Here is an 18,091-nt window from a genome sequence, read left to right on the forward strand (position 1 = left end):
CAGTCTGTGTGGGTCACAGGCCTCAGCCTGTTTAATGGCCAATGACTCTGTCCAACTGGTGTAGTGTCTTCTTCACACGTGGGTGTACTCCGGAGGTTTCGTCATGTGTCCTGCTTACTGTCCCATCATCATTTGCTGTGTTGTCACTTGACTCACATGATGCAGTTGATGCTAGTCTACACTGTCTGTCAATACACAGGTCTATGGTCAGCCTTTTGATACCATGCTAGGCATCCCTGCATTTGCACCTCGGGGGAGGGGTGGTTTGCTTGTAGCCATGCTAGCCATTGAATGCACATTGCACGTGATGGCTGAAGTTGACCTTGCATTGCCTTCACATTTTCAGATACACATCATGAAGTACTTGTACATGTAGACAGTGAGTAACATACAAAATTGCTGCACTGCATCGACCCATTTCTGTGCAAAATGACACCATTCTACATGCTTAATCACATAAGCAGTGTCAAGTTGACCCAGCATGCATGGCATGTTCTCTTTTGTGTGTGACATGTATGCTTGATGTGTTTGGTGTATGTGTGATGTCTGTGTGTGTGTGTGTGTGTGTGTGTGTGTGTGTGTGTGTGTGTGTGTGTGTGTGTGTGTGTGTTGTGTGCTTCTAACATGTATAGTGACCTTTTTTCTCTCTACTTTTCAGATGATGACGCAATGGAGCCAGAGGATGGTGTTGTCATGCCAGGCACAGGGTTGTTATCACTACAGCAACCCGGCACAAGTGGGGGTCGTGGGGTGGTAGGCCACGAAAACCCACATGTGCTACAGTCCATCTTGTCTCTGGCTGGCAATGAGTCCAGCCCTGATGACCACTCTGACGTCCACGTCGAGTTGGATGAGCAACAGGTCCATATGTCAGGGGTGAGTGATTCTGATGTGGGCACTCCTCTGTCCGCGACACCTGCACTGAGGGGTCAGACAGTCTTGGAACCTCCGCCTGTGGTGGATCGGGACACAGGGTCACCCTCCACACCAGTCACTGATGTGCCTGGGCCATCACGTCGATGGGGGCATGTAGTCGTGCAGCCGCGGGCGGTGCCAACACAACGAGGACACCCAGTCCTTGGGTCCCGCGGAAGTAAAGCCCAGCAACGCGGTCACCGCGCGCAACCACTGTATACTGAGTAGGAGCAAGACATGACTGCCAATTCTGAACGGCAGCGGGCAGCAATGGAGAACATTGCTGAGAGCATGGAGCGTGTGGCCCAATCCGTGCTCCCCCCTGCTAGGCAGGTGCTTCTCCAGCAGCAGGCAGCACCAATTGCTGCTCACGCAGAGGCACACATGGAGGCCCTGAGGGAGGAGTATGCTTCCCTCAGATCCACTCTGGGTGTCCTTATGATGTCCCAGAGGGAGCGGGCAGAGGAGAGGTTTGCGCAGTTTGAGCGTACCATCTCGGCTGAGCTACATGCTTGCCGGGAGGTGCAACAGCTGTCCAGCCAGGCCTTGCAGGAGGAACTCCGTGTTACACGTGTTACCCTGCAAGAGGAAGCACGCGTATCACGTGAGGTCCTGCATGTAGACCTACGTGTGATCGCTGCACAGAATGAGGCTTACCCGTCTGGCAGACTTTCTGCCGACGAGGGGCAAGCTGCGGCTAGGCATGGTCAGGCTCCTGTGCCACGTCCTCCTTTCCAGGAAGAGCCAGACTCGGACGACAATCTATCTCCCACATAGGTCGGGCTGTGCAGGCGTTGAGCCCATGGAGGTTTTTTTTCCCTCAACATCATTGCATGTGGGTGTTGAGCAGCACCCTGTACCTCCCCCTCCTGGGTGCCCCCCCCCCCGGGTCGTATGTGGCCATTTTCTATTTTTCTTTTGAAATCATCCACTGTCTGTTCCAGCTGGGCCCTTCAAGCTTGTCTTGTGTATGTGTTTGCAGCTTGGGGTCCTTGACTCACATATGCCACTCCTGCTTCCCTTATCCATGGGCTCGCAAGGATGGTTCAGTGTAACAGCCTATTACACAAGGGCTTTCGACTGTCATATCTGTGGCATGTCTGCTGCTGTCGAACTTGTGTTAACACCCCTAGTGGGGATGATAGGGGTGTTATTGACCACTGTTCTTCTTTCGCTAGATGGGGGTTTCATGATTCATGTGTACATTAATTGCTATGCATTGGGTAGTATGTTTCTTATCTTTACTGTACATGTGCTTGTTGCTGTGGATAGTGTGTTCCACACTTTGCCTGTGAAAGACGGACTGTTGGTGTGATTTCTGATGTACGTCTCTGACATGGTCCAGTCATGAAATGCCTGAAGAGACACAAACAGATGAATTTAAAGCATTAATCATGTGTTTCATGCCCTTTCTTCAGGGGGATGAGCCTCCAGACCACCTTTGCCAGCAGACATGGGCCATTGGACGTCTGCAAGCTGGACACATTTGGTGGTGCCGACATGCGCATGTGTGCGCAAGCAGAGGCACAGGGATTGCGCTCATACATCTGAAAACAGCTGACGTGTTTCAAGGGATTCCAGGCAAGGTGAGCAGCACAGGGGGGCCACAACACAGCAAACCTTCCACCAGGCCAGTTGCACATGCATGCTTAGTAGCAGCACTGATGGTGAGCTTGGACAAATATTGGTGTTGAAGCGCACAATACAGCTGGGATGTGTGGGTGGACTAATGGCTAGTTGATGGGAAAGTTGTCTGGGGCACCTGCAGGGGCAGTGGCACATACCCTTCCGTCTGCCATGGTCCATTGAGGCACTTGTATTAGCCATGTAGCGTTGTGAGATATGGAAAGAAGCAGCTCACAGGGACAGACAGCAAGGGACAGACTCATGTGCAGTGCATTTCATTTCCATGTAGAATTTGACACATGCACTACCTACTTTATTTCGGTAATGGTGGAACACGACTTGTTCTGAAGTCATACCTTGCTATATGTGTCTGGCTGCTTACCCAGGGAACATTGCATGTTGTGTAAATCGTGACACATTGGTCTTCCATTTGCCACACACCCACTGGCGCCTGACTTACTGCATTGACTGTGTATGAACCATCACAGGGTTAATGTTACGTATGGGTATGAAGCATCCACACCAGAATGTTTGTTTGTAGAGTTGTTTGTTAGTTTGGGGCATATATGGTGGTGTGTTTGTGTGTTATGGGCATGCACAGATTAGTACCTTGGCTCTCTTTGCAGCATTGAACTGCTCCTGTTTCGGGACCTGAGAGTGCGCAGGCAGGAAGCCAGCACTCACCCCAGAGATAAGTTTCTCTTTGTCTTCCATTTGAGTAATTTGTTACTATGTGCATGATGATCAAGTTTGGTGTACTTGTGCATGTGTTAATGTGAGTAGTACAGTTTTGTGTATTTCCTACTTTCCCGTGTCAATCCTACTGCCCTCTCCTGCCCGCATTCCGGTTATCCAGTATAGCAATGCCTGTCCTGACTGCCTATCCCTGACCCTCCTTCCCCACCAGGGTCTCAGCGGCCTGTGTGAGTTTGACCTTGCAGGCACCCAGACCACGGTGGGGGTGGTTGGTTCCTGCCACTCCTGCGCCTGTACACGGGAGCTGTAACAGTACACATCAGTTTGTGGTGCATCATTCTCTGTTATGTACCACACATGGTACACATCCTGTTGTGACATTGTTTTACTGTGCTACCTTGGTTGTTACGTCATTGTGGTAGTACTTGGGCTTGTGACGTACTGCTACTTCAAGTCATCTACTGGAGGCTCTTCTGGTTTGTTTTGCTGCCTGAAGGCTTTTTGCTTGGCTTCTGTGTTGGCCTGCTTTGAGTTCTCTTTGATGTGGTGTTTTCGCAAGTCAAGGTGGCCTATGAGGGTGCTGGACGCTTTTTGCACACAAGGTGGGAGATGGTGACAAAGGGGAAGGGTGATCCTGTGGCCAGGTGAAAATCAAGGATGAAGGCTACATAACCCAGGTGCAGTTGTTCAGTGGGTCATGGTGATTTGTGAGGGAGGGGGGTGTTTTGTTGTTGACAGTTGCCTTGCCCTACAGTGTGATGCGCACCATGACATTGTAATTGCGGTATCCTATGTACATGGTGTATTCTGCTGATCAATGCCTGTTCATGTGTTGTGTTTACCTTTCAGGTGTGATGGAATAGTTGTGGCTTGACATGCTGGGGTGTACACATGGTGAATGTTCACATGTGATGTGTAGAGGAAACGGATGGTCACTTGATTGCACATGCATATATTGAGTGCATGTCCCTACTGACCCACATACTCGCACTATGATCCACTACATGTACAACCACCCTTCCATGTCCACATGTACACTCTGTTTGCCTTCTGGTGCCCACTGTGTCCCTGCAGCACATGATCTATGACCAATTGTGGATCCTGTACATGCGTAATTTGCTTTTTGATGTAGTTTGTCACTTAGATGTGTTGCTCAGGGTGTGCGTCACACACACTATGCTGTGTGCTGAGCAGTGTGTTACAGGAGGTGGGCATGGCACACGGAAGCTGCAGTGTTGATTTTGCAATGCACAATGTGCATGTAGACAGGCATTCATTGTTATGTTACAACTACAACTGTTGGAATGCATTTGGGTATGACTTATTTTGGGTGGGAGGTTGTTGGTCAGTCATTACATCTGATTCCATGTCAGGCATCATTGTCTGATGCCACTTTACATTTTTCACATGTCAATGTGTACCTTATTGGTAGTGTGTTGGTGTATAGCTATTGCTTGCCATGTCATGTTGTGGTGTGGGAGGGTTTGGGTGACATACCAGTGATAGTCATGGCCTGTTTTGCAGGTCTGTGTGATTCACACCTTGCATGTGTGCCTTTTGGTCACACAGGATTGTTTATGTTTAAGTAGCTAGGGATGCACACAATGTGGCACTTCCATGGCAACATTCTCAGGGTGGTAAGGTTGTGACAGTTGACTGTCTCTTTGTCATCATCGATTGTCGCCTGGTATGTGCCAGGCCTGTGTGCACTCTGCAGGGGTGGGAGTTTAGGTAAAAAATGTGGCCACAAGCTGGGTCCGGGCTTCCTCGCCACGTGCCCTGTCCCCTCCCATGGGCAGCGCCTGTGCCTGCGGTTGGGGATGTGGGGGCACCACCATGTCCACCGGTATGCCTTGCCATGTTGCAACATTGTGCAGGACACATGCTGCCGCAATGATCCTGCACACTACTGTGGGTGCATAGAGTAGCTGCCCGCCAGAGCGGTCAAGGGAGCAGAAGAGTGACTTGAGCACTCCAAATGTGTGCTCCACTATGGGCCTGGTTGCAATATGGGCAGCGTTGTATCTTACCTGTGGTGGTGTGGTTGGGTTCCGGATTGGCGTCATCATGTGGTTGCTCAGAGGGTAGGCACTGTCCCCTGGAGAGGTGATGATGGTTGTGATTATTGGGGTTTGTGTATTTGTGTGTGTGTGTGACATGCATGCATGTGCACAGGCATTTGTACTCACCTAGGAGCCATGTGTCGCTATGCTGCCCAGCTTCCAGGGCCCGGCTCAGGGTGGACATTCTGTATATGAAACTGTCATGGGTGGAGCCAGGGTAGTTTGCATAGACAGAGGTGATGATTCCCTTTGCATCTCATACCACCTGCACGTTGATGGAATGCCAGTGCTTGCGGTTTCGAAGATGTGCTCAGTGGCCCTAGGTGGACGTAGGGCCACATGTGTGCAATCTATGGCACCAAGCACTTTGGGGAAGTGTGCCACCCTGTAAAAGTCCTGGACAACGGCCTGCCTTTCTGCGGGTGTTCTGGGCATGTATACGTGCCTGCGGACTGAGGGGCGCGCTGTCATGATTGCCAAGACCTGGTGTAGGCAGCGTGACTACGTGGCCTGTGAGACCCCCCCACTATGGCAGTAGTCCGCTGAAATGACCCAGTGGCCAAAAGTTGCAGGACATTGAGCACCTTCTCCAAGGGGCTCAATGCTTGGGAGCAGAGGGTGGGGGATGTAAGGTCATCTTCCCACTCCCTGACCAGGTCCAGGATGATACGAGGTGGAAACCTATACCGGCCGTAGACCTGGTCGTCAGGCATCCCAAAAAGGCTTGTCCGGGTTGAAAAATGCGTGCCCTGGCTATTCTCCTCCTCCTGCGGTGTCCCACGATCAGTGCTGCGACAAATGGGGCATTCATCGTAGCTGTATATACGTGTTTGTTGTTTGCGCACACTTTTATACTGTGCGCGGGGACGCTTCCGCCTGCCTTCCTGTGGCGGATGCGTTGACGCCTATGCGTGTCTTTTGCCGTGCGCAGGTTTCCCACATTCAAATCCATGAATACAGCTTGTTCGCGTGCGTGTGGGCATTCCGTGTAGTTCCCTGCAGTACTTTCCCAGTTTAGCCTTCTTTTTCACGCATTATTCCCAATTCTGTGTGTTACGCCCACTGTTCCGCCCACTTTTGTTGTGTGCGCTGCGCTATGTGCGCTTTCGCTGTGTGCGTAGCGCACGCCGTTTGATGACGTGTGCGCCTGTGTGCGCCACGCACGGATTTGGCACACAACCAGTGGTATACACTCGCAGCACCTTCCTTGATTAACACGCGTGCGCGTGCACTTGCTTTCTCACGCTTGCGCCACCTTGCACCTGCTTGCGCTGGGATTTTCGGCGCACGTTTGTTCCATGAATCGGCCCCACAGATTCAACGGATATTTATTCGAAGAGGATAGTTTTGAGATTTTTTCGAATGGTGGTGTATTTTTCTTCAGAGCGCATGGATATAGGAAGATTGTTCCATGCCCAAGCAGTTCTGAGAGGAAAAGATTTACCTTTTCCACAGACCCGTTTGGCATGTGGTACAGTAAGGAGGTGTGCTGAGCCTGATTATAGGGTCCTGTTGGTATGTGTCGTGTCAGAGTATGCTTCAGATAGTCCAGCGCATTTCCATGTACACACTTGTGGGTTAAGTTTATTGTTTTAAATTGGATTCTCTTTTCCACAGGGAGCCGGTGAAGCTCCTTCTGGAAGTTATAGACATGTTCTTTCTCAGAGACATTATGCATAATCCGGACAGCATCATTCTGAATGATTTCAGGTGATAGTGAGTGTTTTTATCAATGTTGTTTACGTTGGCGTCAGAGTTGAGGGATGCCTCGAGTACTGTGCCAAGTGTTTTTACTTTTTCAACCACTTTTATGGGGCAGTTGTCTAGTATAAAACTAGAGTAAGTTTGATTAAGCTTGTTTCTGGCTTAGTTTGTCCCGAAGATCAAAAGCTCGGTTTTTGAGCAATTTAGGCACATCCAGTTACTTACCATCCATTCCTGGATGAATGAGTTGATATAATTAAGGTTGGTTGTATCAGTGAAGTAGTCACCACTGAGGTCCCTGATAAATTGAAAGTCATCAGCATATTTGGTAAAGTGGAGGCCCTTAGCTCCTAGTTTTTCACATAGAGGCTTTATGTATTTATTGAAGAGGGCGGGGAAATGCAGGCCCCCTGAGGTACTCCGTAGCTGATGGGGACTGGGTCTGAACAGGCTGTGCCCCAGCATATTCTGTAAGTTCTTTCACTTAGCAAAGAGCTTATCCATTCAATGGCATAGCTAGAACAATTTGCTGTATTGGCTAATGTTTCCAGCAGTCTTGGATGATCCAGCAAGTCGAATGCTGTAGAGAGATCTAAGAGGATAAGCAACCCGGTTTTACCCTCATCTAGTCTCTCCAACATTTGGGTCCGCAAGTCGAGCAGGGTGCTTTCTCTCCCGTGATTGCTTCGGAAGACAGATTGTTTAGGGTGAAAAGCTGATGATGTTTCGAAGTGTGACTGTAATTAAAGATTGGCTGCCTTATCCAAGATTTTTAATAGGAAAGGGGTATTGGATATTGGCCTAAGGTTTGCAGGATCCCTTGCACTAAGTCCCGGTTTCTTGATAATATAGGTGACTGCTACTTCCTTGATGGTTATAGGTATGTTTCTGTGTATAAGGGAGGCATTAATAAACCTGGTAAGGGCCAAAAGTATCGGTGTTCTTTAGTATAATTTTTGCCAGGAGAAAATCACCCATGCAGGAGGTGGGCCTGATGTTAGCTAACATTTTATTTGTATTATCAATGGTGATGGTATTGAAACAATAACCTGAGGGTACATTCCTGTTTTTGTAGTCGGTACCAGCCTTTTGTTCGCAGGTTTTTTTTTTCTTATATTTTGCTTGTCTTGGATTTTATTACAGGCCAATAGGACTTTGTCCTAAAAAGCCTTTTGTACTTTGTTGCAGTCGTCCTTATTAGGGACAATGGAATGGGTGAGGGCAGTTGGTTTTCCCATAATTTGTACAGTTCAAAAAGTTTCTTCATTTTGAATTTGATTGTCACAGTAGCATTTTTTGGCATCAAGAATCTTCGCTTTATATATCTTTTCTATTGATTTTCATTTATCTCGATTTTCCATTTTTAATTTTTTTTTTACCCATGCTCGCTCAGCTTGTCTTTTTACCTTTTTTAAAGTGATTAAGTCGGAGGTAAACCAATTTTGCTGTTTGGGACAGTCACGTATTATCTTGGTTCCTAAGGGTGCATTTTTATTAAGTAAGTTAGTGAGCTGAGATTTGTACATTTCTACTAGCCTACCAGGGGGGTCTAGGTCTGAGGAGCCATTCATGATAGATTGCATGCAGGTTTCTAGTCTGCTGTATGAAGTTTAGTGTAATTTCTCTCAAAAAATATTTTTGGAGGGTCACAGCACAGAGTCGCGTGTTCAAGCAAATGGCGCGTACAATCAACCATATTATGATCCGACCAGATGCAGGGATTGGTTCTTCTTGCTTTGCTACTACTTCTACTACTATTACTACTGCTTCTTTGTCCACATCCAACCAGGTATACTTTCCTGCCGGGTACTGTGAGTTTGAAGATTACTTTGGCCCTCTCTTCATGTGGGTTTGTGTCCCAGACTCGTCTTGTCTTTAATTATGATCTTCTCGCTTTGCTTATACTACTATTACTAATGTGTTTGTCACAGCCAACCTGGTGCACTATCCTGCCAGGTACTGTAACTATGAGGATAGGTGTGGAGGCATGATTAGATATTTGGGTGCGGGTCCCAGACTCGCTTTTGTGATCATCCCTTCTCGTAGCCATCCTGCCGACTGTCCCATTCTTCCTGACCTCTCTGCAGAGCTTACCGGTGCTTCTCAGTTGTTCACTGGTGCTCTGGGCTTTCACAGCTTCCCTTCACTGCTTCAAAAGCTTGCAGTGGTGCCACGCTGACATCCGGCCTCTAAGCTGTGCATCTCAGCTTCCCCACACACTCCCAACCTCCTGGCTGGATGGGAGCTCAGCCTTCTGCCTCTCACAGTTGTTCATCTGCGATGGAACTTCTAGGGACTCCTTTGGCAGCAGGAAAGCTTTCCGTTCATGGTACCGTCCATATCCAATCTCCTCTACAGCTGCGAGAATTCACATTTCTTGCTTCCTCCATTGAGGGCCTCCCTCCCTTACCAGTGCTTCGCCCTTTTTATGAGAGGAACAGTATCAGCCGTTTTATGGCATTTGGTCTGCACACCTTGATTCTGCAAAACCTGCCACTTGGATCCATGCCTCTTCCTCATCTCAGTTGTGAGGTCTTCACTCCTCAGTAGGTTGTTGTTGCTCTTTTTCGTCCCAGTAGTGAGGTCTTCACTCCTCACTAGGTTGTTGTTGCTCTTCCTCATCCCAGTAGTGAGGAAGTGACATTGTCTATTCTAGTCTGCAGACATAAATGGAAGTGTGTGGGAGTATGTCTTGTGCAGGGTAACAGGGTGAGAGAGATCGGAGTGTGGGGGAATTATACCAATATCTACTAAGGTGTCATCCGTTGTCCTATAGTGGGTGTCCCTCGCCATGAGATCCACCCGCTGAGTACCACCCCCAAGGGGGACTACTGGGCAGCAGCCTCACCTCCTTGGCCTCATGGGAAGGAGCTTTCCCCATAGAAGCAGTGACAACATACTGTGATTTGTCACAATACACTCATGAAAGGAAATATGTAATTCAAATAAATATATGCATCCAACATTATAATGACCACACACATCATACGAACACACCCCCACTGCGTGCACATTACAAACATACACTAATGCAATTAAATACCTAATTGAAGCAACAACATGCAGCCACCATTATTATGACAGCACACAGCATATGCAGTCACCCCCAAAGCGTAGACATCCCAACGTACACTCAAGCAAAAAAATACACCCACTGCATACACATTCAAACATACACTCAAGCAAGGAAATACATAATTTCAGCAACAATATGCAGCCAACATTATCATGACCACACACAACATACACACTCACCCTAACTGCGTACACATTACAAATATAAACCAAAGCAAAGAAATAGATAATTTAAGAAACAATATGCAGCAAACATTATCCAAACGCACCCCACTGTGTACACTTTACAAACATACACTCAAGCAAGGAAGTAGATATTCAAGACACAATATGCAGCCAACATTATCATGACCACACAAAGCATACACACTCACCCCCACTGTGTACTCATTCAAATATAAACCCAAACAAAGAAATACATAAGGCTACGAACAATATGCAGCCACAGTATCCACACTCACCTCTACTGTGTACACATTACAAACATGCACCAAAGCAAGGAAACTGACTACACATGGCATACACACTCCCCCCCACAGCACATTGGGAGGGTGTAGAAGGAGGAGACTGACAAGGAGGGGCCATCTTTGGCTGCTACAAACTTTTATTATGAAAGAAATAACCTATATCTCCCTACTTCTAAGGGGCTTGCCCTACCACAGCCTAGAAAACGTTAATTATCTGTCAGAATATCCATCCAAAAAATAAAATGTTCTCCATCCCCTGTCAGAAACCTAGCAATCAAACCCTACCACTTAAAACAAATGTCGATAACAAAAGTAAAGTTCCTTCACCAGGATAATAACTCCATTCCCCTGGTGGCTTGATTCGGTCTTTCGTAATAGTAATTCTTTCAGTGTCCCTTTGAAACAGGGCCATGGGAATGAGTACCTTCCCCTGGTTCCTTTATTAAAGTTCTCCACAGCGATCCTTCCGCACTTCTAAAGAAAGCTTGTATCAGTCCCTTCAAATCTTTCCAGGATGTAGAAAATCTCATGGCTTGATCTGGCCTCCCTTTAAGGTCTGGATGATAAGTATCTTTTCCAAGCTTCTCTGTGTCCTTCTTGTAAACCTTTTGCAAGTCTAGTTGAGCAGTTGTAATGGTTGGGCCATTGCAGCGAGGGAAATGACTCCCACAGCCTTCTGCTGAAGCAGTGATATTGGCTTGGCCACTGCGATGGGGGAGATGGCTCTTGTTGCACTCGACTGGACACTAGGACGAGGGAGATGACTCCCGAGGTACTCTGCTTTTGCAGTGGTATGAGCTTGGCCACCGTGATGAGGCAGATCTCTCCCAATGCAAACTGCAAATCACAGTATGTACAAAGGAGCATCTATGTGAAAGTAACAAAAGGATTAACGTCCAAGAATCATTATAGCCATTCAAAGAACCTATGTGAAGCAACAATAGGACTAATGTCCACTAATAATCTAAGAACCTACAACCTATGTGAAAGCAACATAAGGTACTTCATAAAACTCTACAACAAACAAAGGCAATAGGACGTACAAGAATTCAAGAACTTATGTGAAAGTAACATAAGGCATACTACAAAAAAGTGTGAAACCTAATTTTATGTACTACTATATATTTTCCTTTTTCCCTTTTTTTTGCTTCCTACAAAATAAATTGAAAAACAATTCATTCCATTTTTGAAGTCTTGATCAATTTATTCTGGCTTGACATACAGCACACTAGAATCTCTGTTTGGCGCAACTAGAAGGTAAAATACTCATCCTTTTCAGATCTCTCCCAATGCACTTGGAGTGAAATGGGCCTCTTCCCGGACACCACAGAGTCTTCCTGCTGTTCCTGTTACCTGTGGTGCCTTGAGGACAAGGCGCTAGTTCTTCCTGGGTTCGTGGGGGACTTTCCTCCTCCTTAATGCTTCCTGTGCGACTCCATGACAGGCTCGTGGCCTCTGTACTCTGCTTGGCACTACTGCACTCGGAATACGTTCCATGAGAAGGGCAACCTTCTCCGCTTACCCAGGTCTCTGCTGGACTGGGCACACTTGTCCCCCTCTGCCTCCCTCGCACTTCCTGTCTGCGCACTTGCACGACCTTCAATGTACTAGGCCTAACAAGTTTGTCTGTCCTGTCTTCCCTCGGCCTCTCCTCCCTAGCTTGGTTGTGCCTTATATACTCGAGTATAGACGCATTAGTGATACCAACCACCAATCAATCTGTAATGTCACCAGGCCTAGTAGGGTAGCTTATTGTTCTGTGTGTCCTGTCCCTTCTCCTCCCCCCTCTTCTCTCCCCACTCTTTGTCATGTACTTGCACTATCTGACTAGTCTTTAGGCATAATAGTGTAGTTTATTAATTGTATGCTCCTTTCCTTCTCCCCCAACCCCTCTCATTCCTTCCTGTCATGCACTTGCACTAGTAGAAATGCCTCTGGCCTAGTATGCTAGTTTTTTATTAGATCATTCAGAAACTTCAAGGACTAAGAATGACAACTTTCTTCCCTTTTTCCCTTCCCGCCTTGAGGTGCTTTGAGGCACTTCACTTCTGTATAAGCGCTCTACAAATAAACATATTACAATTACTACAACATAAGTGTGGATTGGCAACAAGAGGACAATTAACCTGCCAGCAGCAACAATACAGGGTAAAGGCCAGGAAAAAAGGAGCTGCCTTAGAGGAGTGCCTTTCATGAATTCCAACTTATACACAAAGGTTTTACTGCAATGTTTGACAGACAAGTTTAACAGTTCAGCAATCATTTTTCCTGCATTTGTCAATCAATGAAATTTAGTAGGAAAGTTAATCTATCACCCAAAAAAGCCAGTGGGAGTTGCAGCTTTAACCCTTAGCATGCAGGCACTGCAGGGGAAACATTAATGGGTGTTTGCAGCAGTCCCAATATGTCCCAGGTGCGCGAGAAAATATTTGGGTCCTGGCGCTTATTTATTCACAAATTAAGCACTGACTGGTGATGTTCACGAAAAACGTGAAGTGCGTGGCGATGTCTGGTGTGAATGACTGGTTACACGCAGTTCCCTTTGTTAGTTCGAGAAAAGCAAAAAAAACATGCAAATTTATAATACACATAATGAAATTTGAAGGTTTGCGTTGGTGGAAACAATTGATGAAATTATGGGGTTTGCATTGGTGGAAACAAAAGGTATATAAGAAATGGTACAGCACTTAAGTATTTTTGTTTTCTCTTTCCTTATCACCATAATAGCGGAAAACAGACAAAAAATACTCGAAATCGCAGATGCAATGAATAAAATAAAAGATCAGGTACAAGCAGCAAGAACTGAAATAATCAAAACAAAAGCCTTACACAGGGTTGAAAAAGACTCCCAGGGAAGAGGTAATCAATCATATCTACGCAATTATGGCTATCTATTTGCACACGTGTTTTGTTATAACGTGTATTATTGATTGGCCGTGTTGAAAATCCATCTGCAACTTTTGCGTGTTATGTGTTTGAATTAAATGAAAACTTCCAATTTGATAACATGATTCTGAGGGAGCACTGTTGGTTTCAGTACAATCTGGCCCTTGTGTGATCCTACTAGGAGGCCGCAGTTTCCCTCAGGGCGTTAGAAGAGGTGACACACACCATCTGAGAAGGGGACCTAAAAGGAGAAGGGGAAGGCGCCGGGTTTTGCCATGGTTCTAACTAAGAAAAAGCAATACATATTACAGCTCTGCACTGCTAAACGGGCTGGGGCCAGCAGAGGCAGAGCCCGGTAGTCTCCAAAAGTAAAGCTGAGCCTGGGCCTTGCAGGGGCCCTCATTCCACCGCGCTGCGGCGGGTCATTATGCGGCCGGGGGCGCAGCCGCAACGGGAGATGAGCCCACAACCATGAATGAAACAGGCAGCTGTGACTGACAGAACTGCCAGCAAGCCACAGCGTTGCCCTAACTGTTTGACCGACGCTGTGGCTGGCTGGCACTTCTATCAGACACATATGCCTGCAGGAAACACTGCAACACTGCGACATCTACAAACTGTAACTTCCTCTCCTGACCGCTTACAAGGGGCGAGGAGACGAAGATACAGTCCCTTTGTTGCCTGTGAGCAAAATCATGCCCGCAACCCTTGTCGAACTTGGGGGCTGTGCGATGCAGATTCGCTCTCGGAGCCCACGATTGAACAGACCCGGTTTATTTATGTATGTATTGTTTGTCGGATATATGTATCCGACAAACAATGCATAAAAAAATGGGTCATGGTCTGTTCCCGCTTTGCTCACGACGTGGTTAATTTATGTATTCATGTATTGTGTGTTGGAAAAAACGTATCTGCCAAACAGTGCTTACATAAATAAATAAATAACCCATGTCTGTTTGAGGAGCAAAACGAAAAGTGATGAAAAGAAGCAATGCAAAGTGGGGATCAAAGGAGAGAGGGAGATAAAAGGAAAAGACACTGTGAAAGAAAAGAGCAGATTGATGAAAAAGAGAGATAATTAGGGAAAAGCTGTGGTAGAGGTGTTTACAGGTGTATCCCATAAACAATGCATAAATAAATAAACCTGCTCGTGCACTGAGCGGGAACAGTTCTTTGGTCACAAGGCCTCACCTCCATACGCGACCCGGTTTATTTATGCAGTCTGTGCCCGGTGGACAGGCTGATTTATCTATTTAGTTTGTACCAAGCAGACTGTGTTGCAATATGCACTTAGCTATATAGCACAGACTTTTTTTTACTTGTTTGTCATTAGGCCACGCCCATCAAGTCTTAGACCACGCCCATCATGCAAGCCTTGCCAATGACTGAGGGCCCTGCTCACTTTCTTACCACACTTAAAGCACTGCCGCTAAGTATAAGCAAATTAAGTATCTACTATAATCATACGTGTAAGCAGCAGGGCTGGTGCAAGCACTAGGCAAACTAGGCAGCTGCCTACTGTGCTCGCCAGCAGGGGGCGCCAAAGAGAAGGTTTTTCCCTCTGCTTTCATAAAATACAAAGGAGATGTAAATCAACCTGGGTTAAAGTAGCTACAAAATGTTCTGCAATTAGGGGGTGGCCTGCTGGAAATCACAGGGCTCACATGAATAGGAGTCTCTAACACAGAAGTTAAAGCAAGGCTATTGCATATTGACACATGTATTGAGCAGCACTGCACATGTCTGGCTGAAATAAAGCATAGAGGCCTAGCACAAAACTGTTCTGACAAAGCAACATAGCCAGAACCAAGGCACTCACACCAGGTAACTCAAGAGTCATGGTGGAACCCTCCTGAACCATTTGGTGGCAGAGAATGGGTCAGGCAAAGTACACCTCATAGGTAGGAGCCGGAGGGAGATGGGGAGGCATATGGGCCTCATGCAAGTTCAGCAACAAGGAGCTAACAAGCCTTATCCACATAGTATCAGAATAGGCCAATGTGTGCTGTGCTTGCTGGACATTTATTGTGAAACATTTTATAAGCATGACCAACCGGATAGATCCCACTTTTAAGCAATTCTGTAGGGCTGACTCAGAGTACTGACCCCACAATTGATTTATTGCAGCAGAGGTAATGTATATTTATTCAACTTTAAAATGACTTCATGAACAAAAAGATTATTTTGGTCACACAAGCTGTTTAAAAGTTGAAATTCTTCGTATCTGGGTGTATTCACGGCTGCAAGCATTTTCTTGCTATTGTTTGAAAGTTAACAAAGAAAAGATGTACAGTTAATTTGCAATTTCCTGCGCTAACTTTCAAAGCAATACTGAAAAGTACTGGCTACGCCTTGCTGTCTTTGCAATATGTGTGTGGGTTAAACTTAAAGTGACAAGTATTAAACACATTGAACATTTTTGGAAGGTAACATTTGATGATGGAAAAATTGATGTCATTTAAACGCAACGCTGCAGCAACTAATACGCCACTGGGGGTGATCAGAGGTTTGCTGATGAAACTTTGCCTGCAGTGAACTTGTTCTCCAAATGCCCACGTAAACTCCAGCCTAGCTGCACTCCCATGCAATCTTAGGGCTTGGTCCTGGGCTGTTGCCTTCCACCTCCTGGGAGAGAGGGCATACTGGGCAGGCGTGGGAGTGGAGATTTTCAGACAAAATTGCACAGTGCACCCCCTGTACCTGCCCCACTCCCCCGCCAGCACATGGTCACTGGCAAGAGCTGCTGATTGGGGATGAGGGTCATATGAATGCAGAACTCTCCACGTGCATGTGAGCTAGCAGGCTGCATGGATCTAGAGCTGATGCTGTACCTGTCCTTTGCAAGTGAAACTTGCACTGTCACTACCTATGCTGTGCAAGTTGTCTGTTGAGGGACCTTGCCCTGGCGGTGACCATTCTGCAACGGAACAAGTTTAGGAGAAAAACCTGCACTGGCCTTGCACATGCTGTACTTGTACGAGTGTGTGAGGGAAGCTTGCACTGATCCTGTTGGTTGTCCTAGAACAGTTCATCTGCCTATGCTGTAGTTGTGTTTATCTGTGAAGGAAACATGCACCGTCCCTGTAATGCTATGACAGTGCGCATTGCCATGGGACAAGCACTGACCCAGCCTATGTTGCATCTGTTTGTGAGGGACATTTGCTTGACCCTCCCCATGCTCTCCATTGGTTAGGAAAACATGTAATAGACTTGCCCATGCTTTACTTGTACCCGCTTGTGAGGGAAACATGCAATGGCCTGTCCACTTTATCCCCGTACTTGTTTAAGAGGGGTGCTTGCATTTACTTTTTGTGTGAGGCAACGTCTACTTGACCATGTGGAACTGTTTGTGAGGAGATGTTTGCTCTTGTTGTATAAATGCTATCCATTTTAGATGGAATATTGCCCTATCTGTGTCCATGCTGTGTAATTGTTATTTTATAACGTGCTTAACACCGTTGACCAGTTTCTAAGCACGAGACCGGGATTCAAACCTGTTTTGCTATGCATTGTCTTGCTTCCAAGACACACGTGTTACCCCTGAGCTATCCTCCCGGTATGGCTACTTCGTTGTTAGGAAAGCTTGTAGTGACCCTGTGCATGCTGTACCTGTTTGTGGAAAGCATGCACTGGCCCTGCGCATGCAGTACCCAATAGATTTTGAGGAAAGCTTGCAATAGGCTGCCCTATGCGGTGTTGGTTTGAGGAATGCTTGTGTTGGCCTTGACTACCCTGTGCTTGTTCTGTTTATATGGGAAGCATGTGCTTGTGCTATGCATACAGTAACTGCACGTGCTGTATTTGTGAGGAAAAATTCAATTTTGAAAAACTGTTCAGTATTGCTGCCTTCACTGTGTCATATGGGTGCCTGTGATGGAATTTGGGCCTGTTGCTTCCCATGCTGTAATTGTTTGGTGTGTGATAGCTTGCGGTGTTGCTGACCAGGATTTATCTGTCCAGATTGACAGGAAAGCTTTTCGTGCTTCACCCTATGCGGTTCCTGTTCTTTGTGTGAGGGTCACTTGCTCTGATACCCAGATTGTACCTTTCCTGTACCTCAGGAAAGGGTCAACTTCTTCTGCATGAACTAACTTTTCAACGTGTGAATAAAGTGTGCACTGTGTGTGCCAGTATTGTACCTGTTTAGCACATTCACGAAAAACAATGAATGACTTTACACAGCAAACGGAGCAGTCCCATAAAGACATTTGTTGGGACTTTGTGAGTAATGCGGTATTTTAAAGAACAATTGGCCTGCAAAATTATTTAAAACTCCAAGCTGCACACCATACTAAAACCCCTATTTCGAAAACTTTCACACATCTCCAACACATCTCCAACTCCACTGCCTCATTTTCATACCCAGCCCTAATGGCAGCCCATTGGTCAGAGAGTTGTCACTAGGTGGATTCCCTGAAAAACAGATGGTGCTTTGGGTAGTGTACTTCCTGCCTGTGGATGGCGGGGAATGGCTCACTAATGTTCACTCCATTTCTGAGAAGACAAAGCAATTCTCTCCAATCGCCTGCAAATGCAGTCAAGCAAAGCATATGGCTATGAGACCCCCAATACCTGGAAAGGGGATGTGAGGGGATACCACCATCCGAGCTAGCGGTGGTGGTAGCAAAGCTACTGACAGCCACTATCATCCTCTCACTT

The 18,091-nt window shown here is 46.6% G+C and overlaps 1 protein-coding gene across 1 annotated transcript in view; it reads left to right on the forward strand.

Moving 5' to 3' along the window:
• Window positions 1-18,091, forward strand: part of LOC138511072 (uncharacterized) — a 1,092,277-nt gene that overhangs the window by 650,250 nt on the left and 423,936 nt on the right. Inside the window, exon 5 of the mRNA XM_069626571.1 lies at window positions 13,274-13,405. Within this exon, the coding sequence (XP_069482672.1) occupies window positions 13,274-13,405 (132 nt within the window). The remainder of the gene's footprint in view (window positions 1-13,273; window positions 13,406-18,091) is intronic.

This window comes from Ambystoma mexicanum, chromosome 6p (assembly GCF_040938575.1).
Source record: "Ambystoma mexicanum isolate Mex_15411 chromosome 6p, UKY_AmexF1_1, whole genome shotgun sequence".
NCBI lineage: Eukaryota > Metazoa > Chordata > Amphibia > Caudata > Ambystomatidae > Ambystoma > Ambystoma mexicanum.